The 24,158-nt window shown below is 42.9% G+C and overlaps 2 protein-coding genes across 5 annotated transcripts in view; one reads left to right on the top strand and one right to left on the bottom strand.

Annotated features, from left to right (window-relative positions):
* sik3 (SIK family kinase 3) overlaps positions 1-2,263 on the bottom strand; it is a 40,002-nt gene extending 37,739 nt beyond the window's left edge. For all 4 annotated transcript variants that reach the window (XM_085380961.1, XM_085380963.1, XM_085380964.1 and 1 more), the window contains exon 1: positions 1,883-2,263. In XM_085380961.1, the coding sequence (XP_085237087.1) occupies positions 1,883-2,248 (366 nt within the window). In that variant the 5' untranslated portion in view covers positions 2,249-2,263. The remainder of the gene's footprint in view (positions 1-1,882) is intronic.
* Positions 2,264-4,615: 2,352 nt separating this feature from the next.
* Positions 4,616-23,989, top strand: sidt2 (SID1 transmembrane family, member 2). The gene is made up of 27 exons (XM_085381099.1): positions 4,616-4,997; positions 5,168-5,438; positions 5,531-5,652; positions 7,971-8,135; positions 8,261-8,306; positions 14,124-14,225; positions 14,472-14,555; positions 14,647-14,812; positions 14,982-15,075; positions 15,975-16,033; positions 16,256-16,282; positions 17,036-17,074; positions 17,158-17,235; positions 17,794-17,909; positions 20,288-20,361; positions 20,555-20,621; positions 20,724-20,797; positions 20,881-21,004; positions 21,132-21,249; positions 21,566-21,702; positions 21,803-21,911; positions 22,169-22,245; positions 22,431-22,477; positions 22,566-22,671; positions 22,772-22,882; positions 22,994-23,107; positions 23,214-23,989. Exons 2-27 carry the CDS (start codon positions 5,193-5,195, stop codon positions 23,274-23,276), a joined length of 2,565 nt encoding a protein of 854 aa, XP_085237225.1. The 5' UTR covers positions 4,616-4,997; positions 5,168-5,192; the 3' UTR covers positions 23,277-23,989.
* The last annotated feature ends 169 nt before the right edge of the window (positions 23,990-24,158 follow it).

Here is a 24,158-nt window from a genome sequence, read left to right as displayed (position 1 = left end):
CTGCGATTGTTGGTGGAAATTATGAGGTTACTGCGACCAACCATCAACAGACAGAAAACAGGGCTTATTTCATTCTCTCAGTGATTGTCATCTCTCAGGCTCAGACAGACACACATCAATACAAGTGAAAACAATAGACATTGTATTGTTATTGGAGGAAACTAACAACATCTCCCATAAATTCTGGCCTCTACATATCATAGTCAAACACACACACAGGTAGTCTTTCGAGCAACATCCCCAGGATTAAAAACATCTCCACGGCTCACCGACCCTTGTGTATTTTGTCATGAAACTAAATGGAGGGTTCAGTCTCTATGTGACGCAAAGCATCCAAATGCCCCGTGTCTACTCGTCTGTGTGTATGTCAACAAAAACACCAAGGTAAAGCTACACACTTGGCAGCTTTGACATACCTCTATTTATATCATCTCAATAAAAGGCTCTTCATCATATATTGCAGGCACCGCTTTCAGTAATCGAAGCCCTGAGTGTTCACCTGCACATCGATCACTACTGATCCCAATACTCCCGATAACCTAAGGAAGGATTTTTAACGCTGCTATACTAATCTGCTGCAAATCACAGTTAGTATTAGAAGAGACCTCAATGACGCATCTGTTGTCAAATATGCCAGCAAAGGCCTTCTGATTTGTTTGGCACTTTTTAAGGTTACATTACCAACACAGCTGATAACCCAGTGGCAACAGACTGCTCAAAGACAAATAAAGCCTTACAAAAACTCAGGCACCGCACGCGATAGGTCAGCAAAACTTCAAAACAATACTCAGAATTTGTGAGTGCTGCCTTTTCTTTGTAATGCCCCCAAACGTGTCGCAAACAATAAGATTTTTTTAAAGCACTGAGTTGCGGCCAACTTCAGTGTAAGGCTGAAAGGCATCTACTCATGAAGGATGATTTTGTGTTTCATTAATTTTCTGACAGTAGCATCTGCCATTAACTATGCCAATCGTTCAGTATATTTCAAACTGTCGCACACACCATGCAAACGCGTTTATGTTCCACTTAAAACTGTATAGTGACCATTCTGAAAACACTTTCATTTTTTTGGCCAATGTCAATATTTTCCTGTCCACGAGGACTCAACGCGCTGTCATCTAGCTATTAAACCTGATATCTAGTACTACAAAATCTGATATGTACAGCTGAAAATGTTCCAACAAACTGGTTAAGGTGTACGAACGTATCTTTACGCGAAACGGTACATGTTAAGTAGCTTGTTCACCCAATTCTTTAAACAGTTAAGTTTATTTTAAAGCCCACAGTCTTTAGCTTTCCTATAATATAGTGTGACAAAGTTTCGATGGTACTTTATTGGGGAATTCCTAAGAGGGATATTAAATCTTGGGCCAAACACAAACCTATCAAGTTTGGAAGTTCACGGTTAACTTAACAAAAACAATTGCCCAAACTTTTCTTTCATCCTTGACGGACTGGCATCTTTCTCAGAGGTATCTAAGTTGTACTAACCGGGTAATTAGCCATCAAGCTAAGCTAGCTACTAGAAAATCGACTCGTCTTTTTTATCTTCGTCGATACCCTTCTCTCTGTCCTTTGCGCTTTGCTACACATTAACCTCGGGCCTTTTAAGCTTTCAGAAAAAGCACTACAAGTGGATAGATGCGAGCTATTATTTACGTTGTGATAAATAAATCTGGATCCAGTAGCTAACGGTGGTGTCCCGTGTCGAGCGGACCTCCGCTACACCGAGCAGCGGTGTCACCATAGCGGGCTGGCCGCTGCTGTCTCCCGAGCCTGAAGGCCCCACCGTCATTCTACTAAAGCAGCCGAAAAGGCTCAGAATAAATCAATGACAACTTATAATTGTTCACCTCTGATACTCGGACATCAATTGTCTTACCTTTGCTTTAGTAATGATGTGTGTGGCCAGTTTAACAACCGCGAAATTTCCCTTCCCGATGGTCCGCTCGATTTCGTAGTGGCCCACTCGGGCTGGGGGTGGCCTGGGGACTGAAGTGTGGCCAGGATTTGTGATGCACCCAGTGGCTGTGCTGGTACGACCGGAGTGGCTGATCCCGGAGGATGGCTGGGCTCGGTTCTGGGAGCCCATGCCTGCGTGGGTCGGTCGGGCAGAGTGCGTAATCCCGGCCGCTGCGGACCCAGCAGCACCTCCGCTTGACACGGCCGCCATCTTCTCGCCTCTCTGCGGGAACAACAAGCAGCCGTGCGCAGCGCGCATCGCGGGCACGCCCCCGCCCTGCGTCATTTTACGTAGAAAGCTCTTCCGCAGCGCCCTCTCTAGGTTGTAACCATAGTAACGAGCGGCGTAACAAATGACTTCATCCAGAGAAACGTATTGTGGTTGCCCTGGTGACAAAGAAGTGCGCATTATCACTCCGGTTCCCATGATTCAGTGATTCCTTGCAAAGTGCTGCGTTCTGTATGAGCAGACGGTTTTTAAAGTGTTTAAAGGTGTACGCCGCTTTACCCTTACAATGGCGGACGAGAACAACGGTCGCTTTGTTATTCCACTGCAATACAAATATACATCTGATATGAGTATGTTTCACAAAAATATGACTACAGTTTCTAACAGCTGAATGCCATGAAGAGATCCCAAATAGAAAAATTACAGCCATTATGGCGGTCGTCCACAGGCACTGTATTAGCTATTTTGGCTGGGTTTTTTTGTTTTTGTCTTCGATAAATTACTAAAAACGTGTACTTAAACAACAAAAAAACAAGCAAACCTTTAACTTCCCCCAGAGATGTAGGTGTCTTTATAATGCTGATAAATGGCCCTGACCTTCTGAGGAGGCTTTGATAAGATCTCTTAATGAACACAGAATCATTAAATCAGCGATTAGCTGTACTTCCGTGGTGACTGGCCTGCACTCATACGAAAACATAATCACTGTGTCCCCACCACAAGCGTGCAGTGATACCTGCACAGTGACATAATAATAATTATGCAAAACTAAATGTATGTATGCGAAAGAATAAAAAGATAAATAAGCGGGGTCACTCACACCATTTATAGAAAGATGCATTACCTGAATCCACTCATAGAGCTAATTTAACATAAGGATAATCTAAGTAAAACGAAAGGAAACATTTCAAAGCTCGATGCAGTTAATTTTATTCTCTGGTCCATAGGCTCTCTCACCAGACTGTAGACAGCACCCCTTCATGGTGGAAAAGAGTTCCTGCATCCAGGCTGGTCCAAAACAGGAAGGTGCCCTGTGGCTCCCAGACCGCAGAGAGAAAGCAGACTTGTTGTTTGGAATTAGATAACTCATTGTAAATAAGTTTCGTCATGTGCATTTCTAAATGATCGTGTGTAATGCATTTCTAAAGGAAAGTTTTGTAATGTGCAGCTGACTTGTATTTTAATGTAGGAAGTGGCACATGTTAAAGGCGCCAGGGAGTGCTCTGGGTAACAAAAAGAGCACTTGCTGGTTTCTTGAGGAGTGAATTAATGAATATGTGGGTGGTGTGGTGGTGCAGTTGTTAGCACTATCCTGAGTTCACAGCCGCTGACTGGCTGGGGCATTTCTGTGTGCAGTCACAATGCCCAGCTTCCTCCCCTCCTCCCCAAGTGTTGATTTTAAATTGACCGTAGGCGTAAATGAGGTGTGAATGATTGCTTTTTTGTGTCAGCCCTGTGATAGACTGGCGACCTGTCTACCCCACTTCTTCTCCTATCCTCCAGTGCACCAATGACCATGAGTTGTATAAGTGCCTGGGGTACAGTATTTTGTAGTTTTACTTAAACTATAACTAAAAGCTACTTAAGTAGCTTAACAGTGCACAGGCCGCATTTTCAACTATATTTATAGCTCCAAACGTAAATGTCCTAATGTGTAATGACATGTTTCAGAATGATCATGTAACATGATGGTATTCTTACTTTTATTAGTACTGTTGTTGTTTTTGGATAATAATGTATTATAATTATTCATTTGTTGACGTGTATATCTAGCAGTTCATGGTGAGTCTAATTCCATATGTATTGATTGATCAACAATAATGTAATTTATCAGCAAAATAATGTGTGACTAAAAGTTTTATATGTGCTGGTTCTATTCATCTTCGCCTACACACAACAGTTTTTTTGGTGTGCATTCTGTTATTTAGACAGACTGCTGGCTGCAGAAGACAATGGAAGTCAAGGAAAGGAGTAAAATTTGAATCCAACAGCTTGGTTTGCGTGAGGATCCTATGATCCAACATATGCATACATAGTAACACATTTTTGCCTTGGTATATACATAAAATAGATCCAAGTCCTTGGGACACTAACCACTGAAATACCTTGAAATGTCCTCTTCATCAAGATTAGCTGTAATAAAAACATATTACATGAAAAAATAAGGGAGTGTAGTTCATACCTCGTGATTTAGTATTTTCCTGATGTATTCCAGCTTCTTTCAAATTGACCTGGTTAATACTTTACCAGTTTTGTATTATTATTATTATTATTATCGTTGTTGTTGTTGTCGTTATGCCTGGTTTCAAAGTCACTATATAGGAAACTCACACATAAGGCCAACCCCACATACAGCAAACATGCAGACCCAGATATTTGACTGCTGAGGGTCCAGGAAGTGTCGTCATTACGTCGTGCGTCGGTTTGTTTACTGTCTAAGCGTGCAGGGAGGGTGGGCGCTAACGGCACAGATTTTCACACTGAATCTCTTCCCCCCGCTGGACCAAAATTTCTTGCACAATGCAGCGGTCCTACGAAACCCGATAGTGACAGCCGTTCGCAGTTTTACAGGAAGGCTTTTGTTTTCGACGACAGAACCGAAGTCCGACATGAAAACATGAAGCTGCCTAACCAGCAGTGCTAATGCTAACACGGCGAGTCAGCGAGCTGTCAGATTTCAGGGTTTCATATAGAAGAATTGAGTGTCGCTGGTTTTGTTGTGTTGAAACTTGGCACTGGGCGCATGACTGACAGCGTCTACTTCGTTACGGATGCCGACAGGACGACGCGCAAGTTTATAGCAAATGTAAACACTTCACTGTGTCACTAGCTTTCATTTAGCACCTGCTGTTATTGTCTGAAGGGGCATAGTTGAGCTAGCCTGCCTGCTGTCCTTGTTATTGTTGCTGAATGGGGTGGAGTTATTTTATAGCGTTGTCTCTCCACCCTAGAGTAACTTAAGATATCGTTTCCCAGTTGTAGGAAGACGGTGTCAGGCAAAATGGTGTTAAGAAGCTCCTGGAAATCACGACATAAAAACAGCTGTGGACCTGCTCCCCGTTGGATCCGACCAGGATTGGCTGCCCTGCTCTGGTTATGTGCGATTCGGTTAGCTTGCGGCATTGAGGTGGGGGAGATCAAAACCATCGTCCAGAAAGATGCGGAGTTTGATGCCAACTATAATGACATGGTTACGAGTGAAAACCAGACCATTTACGCGTTTAATCACACCATCTCTCGGAATAAGGTGAGTTCGCCTCCTCAGACTTGTCGGTTCGTTTTTTCACCACTTAAAGATTATTATCAGTCCTTTCTCCTTTTCCCTCTCTTGACTTTCAGACTGAGGGAGTGCGTGTGTCTGTGGACGTGTTATCCAACAAGTCGGAGAGCCCAATCTTGTTTGTAGTGCGACAGAAGCAAGGCGTCCTGTCTTTTCAAGTCCCCCTCATTCTCAGAGGCCTGTGAGTACCCCCCACCGTTTACATACATAACATATATACATCACACGTATGTGATGTATATATGTTAATGTTTTTTCTTACAAAAATCAAGTAATTTAAAATAAAAACTGATGTGGTCTGTAATTTGGTCCATCCCTTAACTCCTTTAACTTCACGTTTTTGTCTAATTGCATATTAAGCTTCCCTTCTTTGTATGTAACCAGAGATGGCCACTCACTGTTATTTTAAATCCTCTAAGTTAGCGTCAAAGCATTTTAAAAGATCTATGTGTTACAGAGTTGAAATTGAAATTGAAACACAATGCATTATGCTTAGTGAGGTGTGGAGTCAATTGTCTAGTCTACAGTAAAGCCAGCAGTAGTTAAACTTACTGTGCCCATGGCAATTTTTAAGTCCTATTCATTTACGTGCAAGTGACATAGAGGAAAGATGAGATACAAAACAGAATATGTGTGGTATGACATGCCAGCTTTTTTGTGTTTTTCTGGACCCAGCAAATGTTTCCTTTTCTTTTTTCTTAATAATGTCTACATTAGTTACTTCAGCTTATCCAAAACCTTCTACCAAATCATCTTAAATCAGTGTTTCTCCCCAGATGAGATAAAATGAGTGTATTTAGCTTGTGGAACCAGGTTTTCATTGGCAAACATTTCCCAGCAGGTTCATGTTGACAGCCCTAGTCCAGTTGAAGCCGTAACCCCAGGAGCTTTCATGATAGATGCAACTAACAATTGTTTTTTTTTCACTTTCCTTTCTTTAAGTACACAGCATGTCTTATCCTCTTTGCAGACATTCAGGGCTTTTGTTATGTCAAGCTCCAAACTGCCAACCATCCATCAGCTATGTGAGCAGACTTGGCAGAGGTTTTCAGAAAATGCCCCTGTTTGGAAAATGAGAGCCCTTAGAGCTCGAATATATTCAGTTACAATTCTTTGTGCCATTTTTACACTGCAGCAGTGATGTGGGGCTGCCAAAGAAAATATCACATTTCAAATTTGGGCTTGCCTAGAGGTGCATTAGTAGGGCTCAGCACATCATTTGGGACTTCTTACATTAGGGCGTGTAGTTAAATATGACATAATTATACAAGATGTTTCCCGGCTTCTCATCGCAGCATTGCTTTTCTTGGGCCTCACTAATGTAGTGACCTATCACAGATATAACCATATTTCAGGATGTCCTGAAAAAAGGTACTTGGGCGTAATTTAAGAACGGTGTCATCTCAGGCTCAGGCTGCACTTTCCACATGTAGCATCACAGCTGTGAAGATAATGGTGTGAGGTCAAGCTGTCTCCTCAACTTTGATTATTATAGTGTGAGGTATCTTCCTAAGTTTTTCTGTTTTCAATAGAACAAAGTTAACATAAAGTAGTATTAAAAATAAACAATAACAGCCAGTATATCGACATTCAATAATTTTTTTTTAGTCCCCAAACATCAACATTCACCCTAAAAACCTGTTGTTGTTTTGGTGCTGGTAGCTTTATCAGGTTTGTGAACATAGACTATTGTTTGTGATTACAGATGGATTAAATGTAAGCAAAGGCTAATAAGGATGTCCTCTTCCTAAACGCCACGTAGGCACATTTTATTTGAACATGTGTTCCAAGGTTCTTTTTAAGGAGTGTCGGGCTACTTGGACAGTAAACGAATATAACTACAGGTCACGGGGTTTAGCTGTAAAAGCAGATGTAGTGGAGAAAGGTGACGAGGCAGTTCAGTCTGCAATCAGTAATTCTTTTCAGAAGTGTGACGGTCATTTGACAAGTTTTGTACGGAGGAAACGGCAAAAACCACTGCCTGTAATGTGCTTGGGATTGTCTCCAAGTCAAACGGCTCCTGTAACCTTACTTCATTGTGTGCAACGTGATAAAAGGTTCCTAGTTCTGGAGTTTATTTGCCATTGGCCAACAGTCCATTTGTGATGTGTTCCTCTCTTGCACTGGAAGGTTTTGCAACACCAGAATCACCCCGCTGTCAGTCATTGCTTTGTTGGTCTCATGGTCAGGCCACGTTTTTAGCAGCTCACTAATGAACTTTGGACTCTCACTTCCTCCTTTGTGAACCACCAGTGCAGAGATGGGGAGCTAATGTCATTGTGAGGTTTGCATTCAACCACTTTTAAAGGAAAAATTACGTTTATGTTTCAACTTGTCAGATTGTGTAACTGTCAAACAAAAAAACCCACCTGATTTGCTTCGTTCTTATAATATTAGAGAATATACAAGAAGGAAGGAATGAATGTATGAGAGGTTATGGGAAACTTGATCTTTGTTGTCCCCTCCTTTTTTTTTTTTCCTTTGTTCCTTTTTCATCAGCTATCAGAGGAAGTACCCTTACTACGATGTGGGCAGGACACTGTGCCAACCTCCAACCCGGGCCGCCTCGGAGACCCAGTACTTCTTTGTGGACGTGTCTACCCTGTCCAGTCAGGGTACAAACTACCAGCTCAGAGTGAGCCGTGTTGAAAGTTTCACCCTGCAGTGAGTGTTATCTGTTATGTAATAAATCAAACACAGTACGTGGTACCTGCCTGAATTCCCATCTTATTGCACTGTACATCAGCCTGTGTTATTTGAATGACACGTTTTGTTTAACTTGATTACAGAACAAACAAGAAATTCAGCTTCACTGCATCACCATCCCAACCTCAGGTAAACTGCCTGGTACCATAGCTCTGTGTGACAGTAGGCTCCTTCTTTACATAACTGTGTTGAGTCAAAGAAATGTGCACCACAGATGGGGGAGTTTGTGGGTGGGGGAGGGACTCATGACAAGAAATGTGCAGGAAGCCAGCTGAAAGTATACATGTGAAAGAGGATGTTATGAATGCAGGGAATTTCTGATTTTGTGTAGTTATATTACATTAAAAAAATCTTTTTCTTGAGTAAGCTCTGTTTTCTGCACATCCAATCATTTAAACAAAGTTTTGCTTTCTTTTTGGCCTTTGATGACACTTTCATTGGATCGTGTTAGGTTTTTGTTTTGGATGTGCGGGGTGTGTAGATTTGTGTGGATTGCAGGGCTTTAAACTCAGTTTTACCTCACATCCATGTGTAGTTAATGGACACCTTTTAAGAACATAACCTTCTCATTTCCAGTTTGAGCCACGTAACGTCTTCAGACAGTCAACAACAAAGATGTTCAGATATTATACTATTTAGTCAGGCATAATAATGCAGTCTGACTGGAGTAGTCTATACTGCAGCAAACAGAACAACCTGTTTCACAAGCCTTTATGTGACAGTTACTGGGAGCATGGGTTGTTTATTTAACCCAAATACACACTTATGTTAAAGCTAAATAATGCTTTCATTTTGTATGCGCATGTGTTTCTAAAAAGCAAACTATGTTGCTGAGCATGTAGTTTACCTCTGGCCTACAGCTTAGGCTTCCTGCATGATGGTGGCTGCAAAGAAAGAAAATAACCACTGCAAATAAACCTCACAGTTTCTCTAAAGGTTCCAGACTCTACAGGGAGTGCAGAATTATTAGGCAAATGAGTATTTTGTCCACATCATCCTCTTCATGCATGTTGTCTCACTCCAAGCTGTATAGGCTCGAAAGCCTACTACCAATTAAGCATATTAGGTGATGTGCATCTCTGTAATGAGAAGGGGTGTGGTCTAATGACATCAACACCCTATATCAGGTGTGCATAATTATTAGGCATCTTCCTTTCCTTTGGCAAAATGGGTCAAAAGAAGGACTTGACAGGCTCAGAAAAGTCAAAAATAGTGAGATATCTTGCAGAGGGATGCAGCAGTCTCAAAATTGCAAAGCTTCTGAAGCGTGATCATCGAACAATCAAGCGTTTCATTCAAAATAGTCAACAGGGTCGCAAGAAGCGTGTGGAAAAACCAAGGCGCCAAATAACTGCCCATGAACTGAGAAAAGTCAAGTGTGCAGCTGCCAAGATGCCACTTGCCACCAGTTTGGCCATATTTCAGAGCTGCAACATCACTGGAGTGCCCAAAAGCACAAGGTGTGCAATACTCAGAGACATGGCCAAGGTAAGAAAGGCTGAAAGACGAGCACCACTGAACAAGACACACAAGCTGAAACGTCAAGACTGGGCCAAGAAATATCTCAAGACTGGTTTTTCTAAGGTTTTATGGACTGATGAAATGAGAGTGAGTCTTGATGGGCCAGATGGATGGGCCCATGGCTGGATTGGTAAAGGGCAGAGAGCTCCAGTCCGACTCAGACGCCAGCAAGGTGGAGGTGGAGTACTGGTTTGGGCTGGTATCATCAAAGATGAGCTTGTGGGGCCTTTTTGGGTTGAGGATGGAGTCAAGCTCAACTCCCAGTCCTACTGCCAGTTTCTGGAAGACACCTTCTTCAAGCAGTGGTACAGGAAGAAGTCTGCATCCTTCAAGAAAAACATGATTTTCATGCAGGACAATGCTCCATCACACGCGTCCAAGTACTCCACAGCGTGGCTGGCAAGAAAGGGTATAAAAGAAGAAAAACTAATGACATGGCCACCTTGTTCACCTGATCTGAACCCCATTGAGAACCTGTGGTCCATCATCAAATGTGAGATTTACAAGGAGGGAAAACAGTACACCTCTCTGAACAGTGTCTGGGAGGCTGTGGTTGCTGCTGCACGCAATGTTGATGGTGAACAGATCAAAACACTGGCAGAATCCATGGATGGCAGGCTTTTGAGTGTCCTTGCAAAGAAAGGTGGCTATATTGGTCACTGATTTGTTTTTGTTTTGTTTTTGAATGTCAGAAATGTATATTTGTGAATGTGGAGATGTTATATTGGTTTCACTGGTAAAAATAAATAATTGAAATGGGTATATATTTGTTTTTTGTTAAGTTGCCTAATAATTATGCACAGTAATAGTCACCTGCACACACAGATATCCCCCTAAAATAGCTAAAACTAAAAACAAACTAAAAACTACTTCCAAAAACATTCAGCTTTGATATTAATGAGTTTTTTGGGTTCATTGAGAACATGGTTGTTGTTCAATAATAAAATTATTCCTCAAAAATACAACTTGCCTAATAATTCTGCACTCCCTGTATTAATATTAAAACTTTCCTTTACTGAGATTTAGCTCTGAAAACCAACCAAATAACCAAAAAAATGAACATATTTTGTTGTAGTTGCTTGCCTCTTTGTTTCGCCCTCTTTTCCTTGTCTGTGGCTGTATGGATCTATAATCATCTATACCAGGGGTCTGCAACCCTAGGCACGTGTGCCAACTGGGTTAACTGATGGCACGAACATAGCTGGACTGGCCATCGGGCATACTGGGCATTCGCTTTTTTTTTTTTTTTCTCTTTGTAACGGTATAAACAATGAAAGGTGGTGGATTGGCCAGATGCTGGTCGGTGTGTAAAAATAACTCAGTTGTTTGGTGGTGGCTGTGGCAGTGCTTCCTCAGATTCAGTAACATTAGCAAGTGGTGGAGGCCAGCAGGTGGATGAGAGAAAGGGGAGGCAGGAGGAGGAGAGAGCCGAGGTGGCCACTGGTCCTAGTGTCAGGTGAACTGAACTTCAGGTAAGAAGTTATGACCTGCAGTCTATCTGGGTCAGATATAAACCAAGTTTAGGTGGAGTTTATTTTCATTGTGCTGACTTTTTACAGTCAGTTACAATAATTCGTACTGCGTACTAGCTAGCATGACGGAGTTTATATACAGCTGGGTGGGTGCTTTGATGTTACTGATAGTGAACTTTATTTAATTCATAAGGTTAGTTAGTGGAGTTGCCAACCGTCCCGTAAAAAGACGGAATCGTCCAGCATTCAGAGAAATTATTACTCGTTTCGTGTTGAGGTGAAAAGGAACAGTTTGTCCCGGACTTTAGCTAGAATGGAAAAGACACAAAGCTGGAGATATTCTGTGTCTTTGCTGCACAGCTGCCTCTTCTTCTCTCATCCTCTCCCCCTCCCTCTCCTGTTTCTACTTCAATCATGAAACTGATCAATGATCAGCTGATCAGCTTTTCTCTCTTGTTTGTTTATCGCCCACTTTGCGCCAGAAAGAGGAAACCGCCGAATGTTGCGCTAAACAACAGCAGCACGTTTAAGCTTGATCAGCTGTTGTTAGAATTTATTTAATATTAATTTCTAGTATCAGCTGATGTTTGCTGGAGCCACAGCTGTTAAGCTGCTGGTCATGATGTTGGTTTGGATATGTGGTGAGAGGGAAACATGAAGATGAAACCAGGAGATGTCCTTACTGAATCATCAGAGCTGAACAGGTGATGGAGAAACAGGTTTACCTTTTAGGTGACATGAATGAGTTGAAGGGAAGTTATGAACTGTTTCTGAGAGACAAATAACCCCAGGATCCTTTTTTACGCTGACAGCTGGTAACTGTGCAGGGGCGGGTCTAGCAAAGTTTTGCCAGGGGGCAGGTAGGGCATTAACAGGGAAAGGGGGGCACAAGGAAATACTTTCTTATTCTCATTTAAAATGTCTATCTTTTAATAAATAATTATCTGAAGCTTACAACCAAAGGTTTTTATCTGATGTAAAATGTATAGAAATCATACATATAACATCGAAGCAGCTGGAATCCACAGCTGTGCGTGTTCATGCAGCTTGCATATTCACCTGCTGGACATCACTACCTGACAAGTTTAACTGTCTTCAGAACATTGCAGAGGCCTTATTGACAGTATTTGGCTCTACATATCTGTGTGAACAGATCTTCTCTCACATGAGTGTCCTCAGGCAGCCGTCTGAATGCTTGACACTCGGAGACCTGTGTCTCTGAGTGGGAGACCAGAGATCACATCAACATGTGTGTCTCTGTATTAACAGACATACCATAATGGCTTAGTTTATTTTTCTTACCATTGTTGTGAGGAGACCATAAATAGCATTTGCATTTTCTGTTGTACAGTTCTTGTTATGGATAAAAAGTCTTTTTTTTTTTTCTTTTTTTTTCAAAATAGCTGATAACTATTCGCTGATAGCTCCCAACATCTGCGAACAGATATAATTCTATAAAGTGGTTCTATATATTGTGTAACTGTTAATATAGAGCGTTATTACATTTATTGCTAATGCAATCATATGGCACACTGACCTCTGAGGAAATTTTAAATGGCACTCGTCATCAGAAAGGTTGCCTACACCTCATCTATACAGTCCTATGTAAAAGAATGAAGTAAAACTTGTCATTCAGTAGCTTACAGTTGGCTTTTGGAAGCAATAACTTGAAGTAATTCTTTTCTGTATGACTTTATCAGTATTGTCATGGAGTGAGTTTGTTGCTGATTTATGCAGAGCTCTCTCCAGGTTCCTTCACATTTTCAGTCAGGTTGAGGTCTGGACATTGCAACACCTTGTTTCTTTTCTTTTTTTTTTTTAGCTGTTTATTCTGTTCTAGATTTGCTGCTATGATTGGGGTTGTTGTCCTATTGCGTGACCCAGTTTGGACCAAGCTTTAGCTCTCACGCTGGTATCCTGACATTTGAATCACGAATACTTTTGTAAACAGAGGGGTTTGTGGTCAACTCAATGACTGCATGGAGCCCAGGTTCTGTGGTTGCAAAACAAACCCAACCCATCACCCCTCCACCACCGTGCTTCGGGGTTGGTCTGAGATGTTTGTTCTGATAAGCTTGGTTAGCGCCAAACGTGTTGCTGTGCGTTATGGATAAGCATCTACACTTTAGTCTCGTCTGTTCAAAGGACATTGTTCCAGTTTGAGTTTTTTCTAATTGTCCTGTTATGAACTTTAACATTTAACTGCGGCTTGTAGCGTCTGAGATGTCGCTGTTGGGTTTTTTGCAGTTTCTTTAAGCTTTGCACGGTCTGACCTTGGGGTGAATTTTCTGGCATTTCCACTCCTGAGAAGATGGTGACATATTGTTAACTTACCTGTGAATGCTCCTGAGCAGCAAATTGCCAAAACTTCTGCTTTTGCAGAGGTGCTCACACTTGCTGATGACCGAGCAATCAAGTGTGTTTGATTATCAGCACCTGGCTCCTCCTTACACTCTTCATTCCCATAGCAGCAGTATGGGTGCACTGAGTTATGCTCAAAACTGCCAATCCTGTGAAAACCTTACTTTTCACACGACTGTATGTTATTTGAAAACGGAGATCAGCTTGTGGCAAATGACTCCATGACTTTCTTTTGACACTTGATGAAGACGTTGTCAGTCTCTGACCTCTTTTAAGACAGTCTGCTTTCTGCATCAGCTTTGCTTCGTTCTCCCAGTCTGTGCTTGTAAGCTATCAGGTCAGCTCATTTGTATGCGTGAGGTGCTCTGCAGTCGAGGGCTACAACTGAACTGGATAAAACCTTTTGAGAACCTGGAGTGGGAGGCTCTCAGTAACATATCACTTATCAAATTGTGCAAATGGCCCGTGGGGTGACGTATTGGTTTAATGGTTTATTGTGCTGTCAGCAATTAAAACGCCATCCTCAAGTCGATCTTTCTGAAAACTGCCTCGCTGACTGTTGTCCTCTTCTTTCCCTCTCCTTTTCTCTCAGTATTTCAAGTATGTCTTCCAAGACGGGGTGGATACTGTGATCGTCAAGGTCAACTCGGACATGACTTTCCCCTGTTCTGTCATGTCCATCCAGGACATCCAGGTACAGTTATCCAGAGCACACATTCAGCTGTGCTGCAGCAGCCCTCAAGAGGCCCCTCCCTCAGCCTCAGTGGTCAGCGTGCAGTAGCACTCTGAGACCACATGAGGGCATCACAGTGGATACCACAGCTGATTTCTTGCTGTTCAAAAATGTTTTCTTATTTACTTCTGAAACAATCCATCTGAATCTTTCTTTTTTCACATCTAATTCAGTTTTTTTTCTCCCTCTCTCACTGTCTCCATTCAGTGCCCCATTTATGACCTTGACAACAACGTGGCCTTCATTGGGATGTACCAGACTATGACAAAAAAAGGTGCCATCACCGTGCAGGTAGTGTCCCGCAGAAATTCAGAGCTTATTGGAACCGGTTGCGATAAATCCTGGTGTAGATTTGAATGTAGGTGTTTCTGCCTTTATCTAGAGGAAAGATTTCCCCAGCAACAGTTTCTACGTGGTGGTGGTGGTAAAAACTGAGGACGAGGCATGCGGCGGCCCGCTGCGCTTCTACCCTCTGAGACCCGATCAGCTGATTGACGCCGGCAATCGCAGCAAGGCCCTCGATGTGATGGTCTCACCCGCAATCAACTGTAAGTCACATGGCTACATATGTGAAGCGCTGAGGGTTAGCATGTGCTAAAAGAAGCAGAGATTTCTCTGCTTGTGTTGTTTAGATTTGTGTTTTTTTTTGGCAGCAGATACAGAATGTTGTGTCTTACTATGCAAATTAGCTTACAGTTAATATGTCCTCCCGTGCAGTGGAGGCGTACGTGATGGGAATGCTGTTCTGTTTGGGGATCTTCTTCTCATTCTACCTCCTGACCTTGCTCTGTGTCTGTCTAGAGCGTGCACGGTAAGGTTTTGAAATTGCCTCTGCAGCAAAGTCATCATTTGCTTTGTTTATCTGCTACTTGTACAAAAGAGTTTCCAGTTGCGGCGGTCGTGTTGGAATGTTCTTCACTTAGAAAAGCCATCTCTGCATCTTTGTCTTCCACTATTGCATGAAGCTTGATTATGTTATACTCAAAACCCAGAAAAAGTAAAGCATATGCATATATAAATAAACTGATTTCACACCTGTAGGAAATATCAGGCCTGCATCTTTTTTTCTGTTTTTATTGTGTCTCCCTTTTTTTCTGGCTTGTTTTCGGAGTAGAAGGAAGTACGTGCTTTAGGGTGTGCCCTTCCAAAGGGACCTCAAAACTCAACAGCATATGCAGGAGCTTTGTAAAAAGCTGCAGGTGGGCAGAAGGAATAGCTGATTAATTGAAAAGAGCTGAACAGTAAACGTCAGAAAAGGGTTTAACCGTTAGCTGTCATGCATTTATTTTTTTTGGCTGTTGAATTTCACTGAAGTGAAAGCAGAGCAGGGAATCAGGAATTATGTTGTACACATCTGCAAAACCCTGTGAGGAAGATGCAACTTTTAACCAAAGTCTTCACCCGAAACACAGAATAGAAAAGCCAGGGTGGCAACAAAACAACCGTCTTTGCAAATCTGCACCGCAACAAAAAGACGCAGGCAGACGGCAACTTGTAGCTGCCTGAAAATGACAGAAAGTTTTGCACTTTGGTTGGAAAAACAACAACTAATTTCCAACCTCCTGTACATCAATTAGTCCCTCTCCAGCCCACGTTTCAACCCACGAGGTCGGACGTCATATTGTCAGAGTAGACCTGCACTGCAGGAATGACACTGCACTGAATACAAATTGTGTTCATTTGCATTTTTCCCCCTCTCTATTTCTGCAGACTGAACAAGAGGAGAAATGTGTTTCTGAATCCTGCCGACATGTCACCTGCTGAGACAGGTAACCCAGCAACTAGCTCTGATGGACCGGCCCATTAGGAGCAGTGTGCACTGACCACAAACCAGCAAGCTTGTTCTGTTCTGTTAATTAAATACCAGAGTAAATGTGATCCTAAACTGGACTGATCATGCAGTCCCACAGCTGTTTGCCACTCTTTTATCTCAGAGCTGAATGTTTAAGCGTGTACTGAACGTGTATCTTTCTCTCCCCCCTGCCATTCAGCCTCTCTGCTCGGGAAGAACAGCGACGGTATACAGACACAGTTACTCCCCTTGTGCACTCGCTGCCCTCTCTCAGTCTGTGTTGCTTGTCTGCAGATGCTCTGCATGCAGTAGCTTCCATACTTTACCCTACAAAGAAGAGAAAGAGACGTTTTCGGCTGCAGGGCTTCATGGACATAAACGTGGCTCTGTTCTGAGGCTTTTCTGGCTTTACAGAGATACAGATATGCACTCACATGGGTCTTTGTTGGCTTCTTTTGCCTGTGTTTGTAACAGTGTTATCCTTTTGTAGTCCTCACAGCTTTATGGCTTTGAGCTAAAGAAACACGTGAGCATATTTTCAGCAGCACTCCCATTAAAAGCATGACGGCGCTAAGATGAATGCAAGCGCTGCTGATGTGCTTTTTTTGGCTGCTGGCTGCCTCCCAGTGTGTATCTGTATCTATCCACTGCAGTAGTTGCTGCCACTGTTTGTTTTTAAACCACTAGTTTTGAAATAATCCTCTTCACTGCATCTCATTTCTCAGCTTTCACACTTTTGGAGATTAATAACTTTTTTTTGCCCCCAGCCAGAAAAGAATTTAAGGAATTGCATTTTTTCACTGGATTCCTTCACGTGTTTACGTCCGCCTCACCTCCCTGTTTTCCTGACTAACACAGTGATCATTGTGCAGTGTTAGGATACTAACTAAACGTTGATCGTAGTGCCGCTTGTTTGTGCATGTGAGCATTTGGGAGCGTGTATCCTTTCTTGGATTTTTGAAAGTTTGTGTCTTTACAGGAAAAACTCCAGCCTCACCAAATGAATATGGCTCATTTGGTGAGTATTTAAAAAAACAAACATTTAGTCTTTGTGATGTCATTGTTTGATTGCCAATGAACGAAGAGTCATCTCCTCCTCAGCCGACAACGGCAGCACAATGAGTTCAGAGGCCATTACCGACAGCGCCACTTCAACTGACAACAACTATGGATACATGGGTATGAGCAAACAGAGACTCACACGTCCTTTTTTCCCTCTTTCTTGTTTTTTTGGCCCACTCTGCAGAGCGGCTTGAACATGGATTCTTAGCAGCTCCACACCCTCACTGGTTTTCTGTGTGTCTTTGTTCATTAGGACAGGAGCCTTTCAAACGTCGACCAATCCTCAATCACCTTCACTACATAGCCATCCGCATCGGTGACACGCTACCATATAACTAGCCGAATCAGCACCCCAAACCAATCAGCCACCATGTCAATCAAATATCAGTGGAGTTAAGAGGCCGGGAAAGTGGCCACTTCTCTCCACTGATGGCACTCAAATGAACAGCGACGGTGATCTCATCAGCGCAAAGATCATCTGACCAAAAAAAAATCATTCTGGTCATCTATTTAATCATTTTGAAAATTGAAGATCATTTTTGAAAGGTGCGATGTGTTGGATCACCTTTTTGCATCAGCCTGCAACTCCCTTAAATCCAGTCGCCGGTCTGCCTGCTCACGTTGTGCCTCCACTAGACAGAATGACTCTCTTTTGCTCTTCCCTCCTCCAATCAGAGCGATCGCTGGAAAGTGTCACACGGAGCAGGCAGGAGTCTTTGAGCTCCATTGAGGAGGATGACTATGACACACTGGATGACATACACTCCGACAAGAACATTGTTCGCACAAAGGTACGTGAAAATCATTTTTCCTGCCTCAGAATGGCACAGATGTGGCTTTCTGCACATCTGGCTTATTTAGAATGAAAAGATCTGTGAATCTGCAAAGTAGTCCTCACCTCTAGTACTTCAGGGTACTAGAACAAAAACATCCATCTGATCTGTTTGGTCACTAACAGATTGCTGGATTCATCTGTGGAGATGGTGAGCCAAACTGGAAACTGGAGGCATAACTTTTTTTTTTCTTTGATAACAAACATTCTCATTTCCATTTGTGTCAAGTATTTGCCAAGTTTCGCTACATCTCTGAGAGTTTAAACCCCAGCCGGGTCTTTAAAACTCGAGCAGCATCCTAAAAACTTGGTTTTGTTCATCTGGATCATCTGGCGTTTTCAGGGGGAGAAATGTATTGTCACTCATCCAGGTGACTTCTTCGGTTTCCCCAACCTTATAAACAGTACCTATGCACAATGACTGAAACCAGCCCCACTGAATGAACAATGTGCTGTGAGGTCAGTTTCTTGATCATTAATATTCAATTTGTCATTCACAAATCAACAGCCACTGATCAATGGTTTATGATCAGTGGCTGTTGATCAGTTGCCATGAGTCCCATTCACAGAGAGTTGGGGAATGGCTGCAATCGCAGCATTGTAAGATGGTGAAAGATGCACCCTTAGGCCCCCTCCTCGATTCAGAGATGGTCTTTCCTTTTTCACGTAAATGGCCTCTTTGACTCCGCGCTCAAAACCAGCCTTCCTCCCTGTCCAAGATGTGTCCTCATCATTGAAAGAGTGTCCACTGGCCTGTAGGTGTGAATAGACTGCAGAGTCCAGGAGGTAGCTCTCCTGTGTTGTGCCATCTGCTTCGCCAGAGGTTGTTTGGTCCCCCCCCCCCCCCCCCCCCCCCCCCCCCGATGTATAAATCACAGCAATCCTCCTGGCACTTAACAGCGTATGCTACATTACTCCGTTTGTCCCGAGGGACCCGATCCTTGGTGTGGACCAACTTTTAGCGCAGTGTGTTTTGGGGTTTGAAAGCTACAGAAAGGTGCCTTCCCAGCTTTGACAAATGTCCAGTTGGGATAACCACATTTACTCAGGGCCTTCTTGGTATGATGTTCTTTTGCTTCCCTGGCTGCTGTCTGTGGGGGTGGAGTTTGCGCTGTGTTGTAGTGTCCTGATGACACAGAATTTATGCTCCAGTGGATGATGAGAGTCAAACCTTGAATACTGACATTTGATTTTCACCCAGATGTCACCCACGTACTTGAACCAGTGACTTGGTACTGAACCATCCTGTAATCTCTTACAAACGACCTTCACTGCTTCAGTAAAGACAGATGTAACATCGTACAAGACCTTTGTTTCATCTGCCTCCATAATGCCATCTCTCACCTTCTCAACAAAATCCAAGCTGTTCTGGATGTGGTGTTCAGCGGGTTGAGGGTCGAAGCCAGAAACTTTGAGATGTTATAGGTGACCGAGTTGATCATACAGACAATTGGTCTTAGAGCTACCTCCTGTTTATGTCTCTTCAGTAAACCATACAGACTTGGTGTAGCTTCTCCTGGGTATAGCCTGTGGTATGAAGTCCGGTCAGTAGCATTGTCTTGTTCTTTTTTTTATTTTTATTATTATTATCTCTTTTATTGGGACAGCTGTTGAACATAACAGTAGTTTGCCTTTTTACATTTTCTTTGCTGTCACATTTTAACTTATAATTGAAAAATAAAGAAGACAGGAAAAGAAAAGAAGAAAAAAAAACAACAACAAACAAACAAACAAAACTAGGGTTAGGAGGCAGCAGGGCAGGTAGGTTTACGTAGAACTCAGGGTTGTAACATCATACACAAAATCACACCTCATATGCTTAACATAGTCTGTCCATTTAGACCATATTCCGTAGAAGGTATCCCTCTGAAGTTTAAGAGAAAATGACACTTAGCATTGTCTTGTTCTAACTGCTTCAGACAATCTATCACATCTTCCTGTAACCACTTCCTGGGTCTCGTTTCAGGGGCTCATAAGTATTTTTCTCACTGACCAATGACAAAATTTTCTCATGGTCTTTCTGGTTTAGCAAAACCATCAAGCAGCATTCCCTTCCATAAAAGCCAGCTCTGAGCTCACACACATGCGCACACACAGTGTAAAACGAAGAGCAGGGCAGCAGATATTCTCATACTGAGCTCAAATGAAACAAGTGCACAGAGACAATTTAATAATGTGTTCCTTCGTTATATTAACCCTCTAAACCAGAGTCACAAATTTAAAAAACTTGTCAGCAGTAAAGAGTTTGAACATTAATTAGGCGAGGTTAATGCTTTCTTCATCCAGACTTTAATAAAGTAATCAAAGTAATAAAGTCTTCTCTTCTTCCTCTTACAGAAATTTCTGTACGTGGCGGACTTGGCCCGCAAAGACAAGAGGATCCTCAGCAAGAAGTACCAAATCTACTTCTGGTGAGTTCTCTTGTTGCACCCATGATAAGAAACATGATATTCTTTTATATCTAAGCCAAATCAATTCACAGTGAATTAACCAAGCCATAGTTTGACATTATATGAAACATTAAAAAAAATTACTGATTATTAATGAAGTGCTGCAGATCTGATGGTTGTGAGTGGCTGAAAGTAATAATTGTACCCTCTTCAGGAACATTGCTACGATTGCTGTGTTTTACGCCCTGCCAGTCGTCCAGCTGGTCATCACCTATCAAACGGTAACAATGATTTTATAAAGCATGGCGACACTTTTTTTAAAAAAAAGATTCCGATAAGCCGTCAGCTCGCTAATACGACGTGTGCATCTCTGTTCTCCACAGGTTGTCAATGTTACAGGAAACCAGGACATCTGCTACTACAACTTCCTGTGCGCCCACCCGCTCGGAGCTCTAAGGTTTGCAGTTGAGCACAGTGTGTTAACATGTCCAACGTCATCAGCTAACCCGCGTAAAGTAACGATTAACTAATTCCACACAGCGCTTTCAACAACATCCTCAGTAACCTTGGTTACGTGATGCTGGGGCTCCTCTTTCTCCTCATCGTCCTCAAGAGAGACCTCGCCCAAAATCGTGCTCTGGAGCGGCATGACGTCAACGCGCTGGTGAGGCACACGCACACTGACAAACGTGTAGTCATTTGTCATGAAGATGTGTTTTTAAAGATTTAGATGATGATGATGATGATTGACAGCGGTAGTTTAGTTATCAGGTTGTCTCTTCCTCCTTCAGGAGTGCGGTATCCCAAAGCACTTTGGCCTCTTCTATGCCATGGGAACTGCTCTGATGATGGAGGGTTTGCTCAGTGCCTGCTACCACGTCTGTCCCAACTACACCAACTTCCAGTTTGGTAAGAACGATTGTGTCCTTACTCAGACTCGACATGGTTACAGTTGTTTTTACCTTTGTCAGGATCAGTAGTCTGAAGAGAGTTTTGGCTTTAAGCAGCTGTCACTCCAAAGGAAGATGAGGTTTCCTGGCTTTAGTCTGCATCAGTTCTTTGTGCGGTTACATTTTTACTGCTTCAGCCAGTTTCTTGAGTTTCTGCTGGCTGTAAAATTTGTGAATGCATTATTTTTTTGTCTCTCTGTCTGTTTACTTTGAGTCCTGGGCTGAAAAAAGTTCAAGTTGCATGCGGTACATTTGAGTTGTTCTCCTCCCTGCAGACACCTCCTTCATGTACATGATTGCTGGACTGTGTATGCTGAAGCTCTATCAGAAGAGACACCCGGACATCAACGCGAGCGCTTACACCGCTTACGCCTGCCTCGCCGCTGTCATCTTCTTTTCTGTGCTGGGAGTGGTAAGTGCACACACACACAATACAAAACCTGAGTTATGCTTTATGGTCTAAAAACACAGATTTCTTAATAATCATTGTGCTGTGTTTTTTTTCCTCTCAGGTATTTGGGAGAGACAACACAGCCTTCTGGATTGTTTTCTCTGTGATCCACATTCTGGCCACGCTGCTGCTCAGCACACAGCTCTACTATATGGGTCGATGGAGGCTCAGTAAGATCACAGAAAGAAAGCAAACTCAGTCCAGTGGGCTTTACTGGCTTAAAATGAGTCACGTTAGACTAATAACTGACTGCAACTAAAGTAGTCCAGGATTATATTAAGGCTGTCGTGTGAGCGTGTGTCTCACATAAGCTAGCAAATCAGAGTAACTAACATTTAAATCCACTTATCGGGATATTCTAATAAAATAAAGCAGCTTATAATCCTTGTTGTTCTCTCTCCTTCCTCTCTGTGTGTTCACGTATCAGACGCTGGGATCATGCGTAGGATAGTTTACGTCATCTACACAGACTGCATCAGGCAGTGCAGCGGGCCGATGTACATTGTGAGTAACGGCCAGAAAATCCAGTATCAGTGTATTGCATAAGGTAGCAGGTCCTTCTGCCTTTACCTGGTAACTCAATTATTATCTTATCTTAACGACCGGTAGTTGCAGAGAGCAATAAAAGGCATCGGTGAGTCCTGATGACCTGCTTTTTAATCATTTTTCCGCCGGTGTATGTCTTTCAGGACCGCATGGTTCTGCTTGTGATGGGGAACATAGTCAACTGGTCTCTGTGAGTAAAACAAACTATGTTTTCAGCTCATTTAAATCAGCAGAGTGCGGAGGAGGCAGGTGATGTGTATCTCGCTATCTCTCTGCAGGGCTGCCTACGGCCTCATACAGAGACCCAACGACTTTGCCTCGTACCTGTTGGCCATCGCCATCTGTAACCTGTTGCTCTACTTTGCCTTTTATATCATCATGAAGGTTTGTGTGTTTAGTAACTCTGCGCATGTGAGAAGCACCAGGAGAAAGTAGCAGACATGTTTGGGACCTTTGGAGCTCACAGTTTTCTGTTTGTGCTCAGCTGCGGAGCGGTGAGAGAATCAAGTGTCTGGCGCTGGTGTGTATTCTCTTCACGGCGGTTGTGTGGGGCTTTGCGCTGTATTTCTTCTTCCAGGGTCTCAGCACCTGGCAGGTTAGCCCCACACACACACACACACACACACACACACACACACACACACCTATGAGATTTGGGCTCATGTGAAAAGACACTTGGATTACTTGTTTCTCTCCTCTGGCACAGAAAACTCCAGCTGAGTCTCGTGAGCACAACAGGGACTGCATCCTGCTATCATTCTTTGACGACCACGACATTTGGCATTTCCTGTCCTCCATCGCTATGTTTGGATCCTTCTTGGTATTATGAGTCATGTTTAAGTTTGTTTAAACATGCAGGATATGCAGTTGGTCTAGAATGAGGCGTTAAAACCTTAATATCCAATATTACCTCTGCTCCCCCTCAGGTCCTCCTGACCATGGACGACGACCTCGACACCGTCCAGAGAGACAAAATCTACGTCTTCTAGATTTGCCAGATCTGCGAAGAGCTCTGCTCTTTCTCTCTGCCTTATCACCCTGTCTGTTTGCATCCCCTCCATCTTTTTCAAAAAGCACAGCCAGTAGCCTGTTTCTGGGCTGTCGATGAGCACCTCTCTGCCTCGTGGAGAGTCGGGGAGGAGCAACAGGCCCCTCCCTCTACCTGCGTGGACACTAATGTGCCAATAGAAGCCGGAACGTCGTCAAGCGATGCTGAAGTGTTTCGTCCTCTCGCTGCCATCATCGATGTAACTGTTGTGAGCACCGTTTACTGCTGACGATTAACGGTGTGCATTCTCGCTTGACACGAAACTCGTCCACTTTAACTTATTTTATATTGTCTGCATTACATTTGGCCTGGAAGTCAGCAATGTATTTTAATTACTGTTTATATGCTGTGTGTGTTTGTACAGGTGTGTGCGTGCGTGCGTGTTTTCAAAAATAATTGTGGGAAGATGAATCCTGTCCAGTCTGTGGCCTTCAATGTTCTAATCATAGTAGTCACAATACTGTGTTCTGATTGGTCAGATCTGCAAGCTAGCCGTCCTCCTCCTTGAGGGAATATCCATGAAGACATGATTGTATTTACTTGTAACTGCCCTTAAGTGTGACTCTTAAAGGTATTTTTGCACTCTACAAAAAATGAATTTTATTGTCAGGCATTGCAGTGAAAGGATACTCAATAATAAAGGTCTTTTCTGAAGTGTGGTCTATTTTTCCAATACCTGGCTTTGATAAGATCATCTCGGGCACAACAGCTCCACCCACCTGCTGTTTGGATCTTCTGTTTGAGAGGGGCAGCCATTCAGAAGTAACCTGGCTTAATTACTGAGCCCAATTTTAGAGCATTGGAAAAAGAGCAGCTCACAATT

Source organism: Rhamphochromis longiceps, linkage group LG14 (genome assembly GCF_057381845.1).
Source record: "Rhamphochromis longiceps isolate RC_006_pf linkage group LG14, R_longiceps_female_GT1.1, whole genome shotgun sequence".
NCBI classification, from domain to species: Eukaryota; Metazoa; Chordata; class Actinopteri; order Cichliformes; family Cichlidae; genus Rhamphochromis; species Rhamphochromis longiceps.
Note: the sequence above shows the minus strand (reverse complement) of the source record. Positions and strands in the feature narration are given on the sequence as shown.

What these genes read in the sequence shown, in the direction of transcription:
- sidt2 (XM_085381099.1), top strand. Translation starts at nt 5,193, where the DNA reads ATGGTGTTAAGAAGCTCCTGGAAATCACGACATAAAAACAGCTGTGGA. An exon ending in CCCCTCATTCTCAGAGGCCT is followed by an intron (nt 5,653 to 7,970) that starts GTGAGTACCCCC and finishes CTTTTTCATCAG; the next exon opens with CTATCAGAGGAAGTACCCTT. An exon ending in TGGTCATCACCTATCAAACG is followed by an intron (nt 20,622 to 20,723) that starts GTAACAATGATT and finishes TGTTCTCCACAG; the next exon opens with GTTGTCAATGTTACAGGAAA.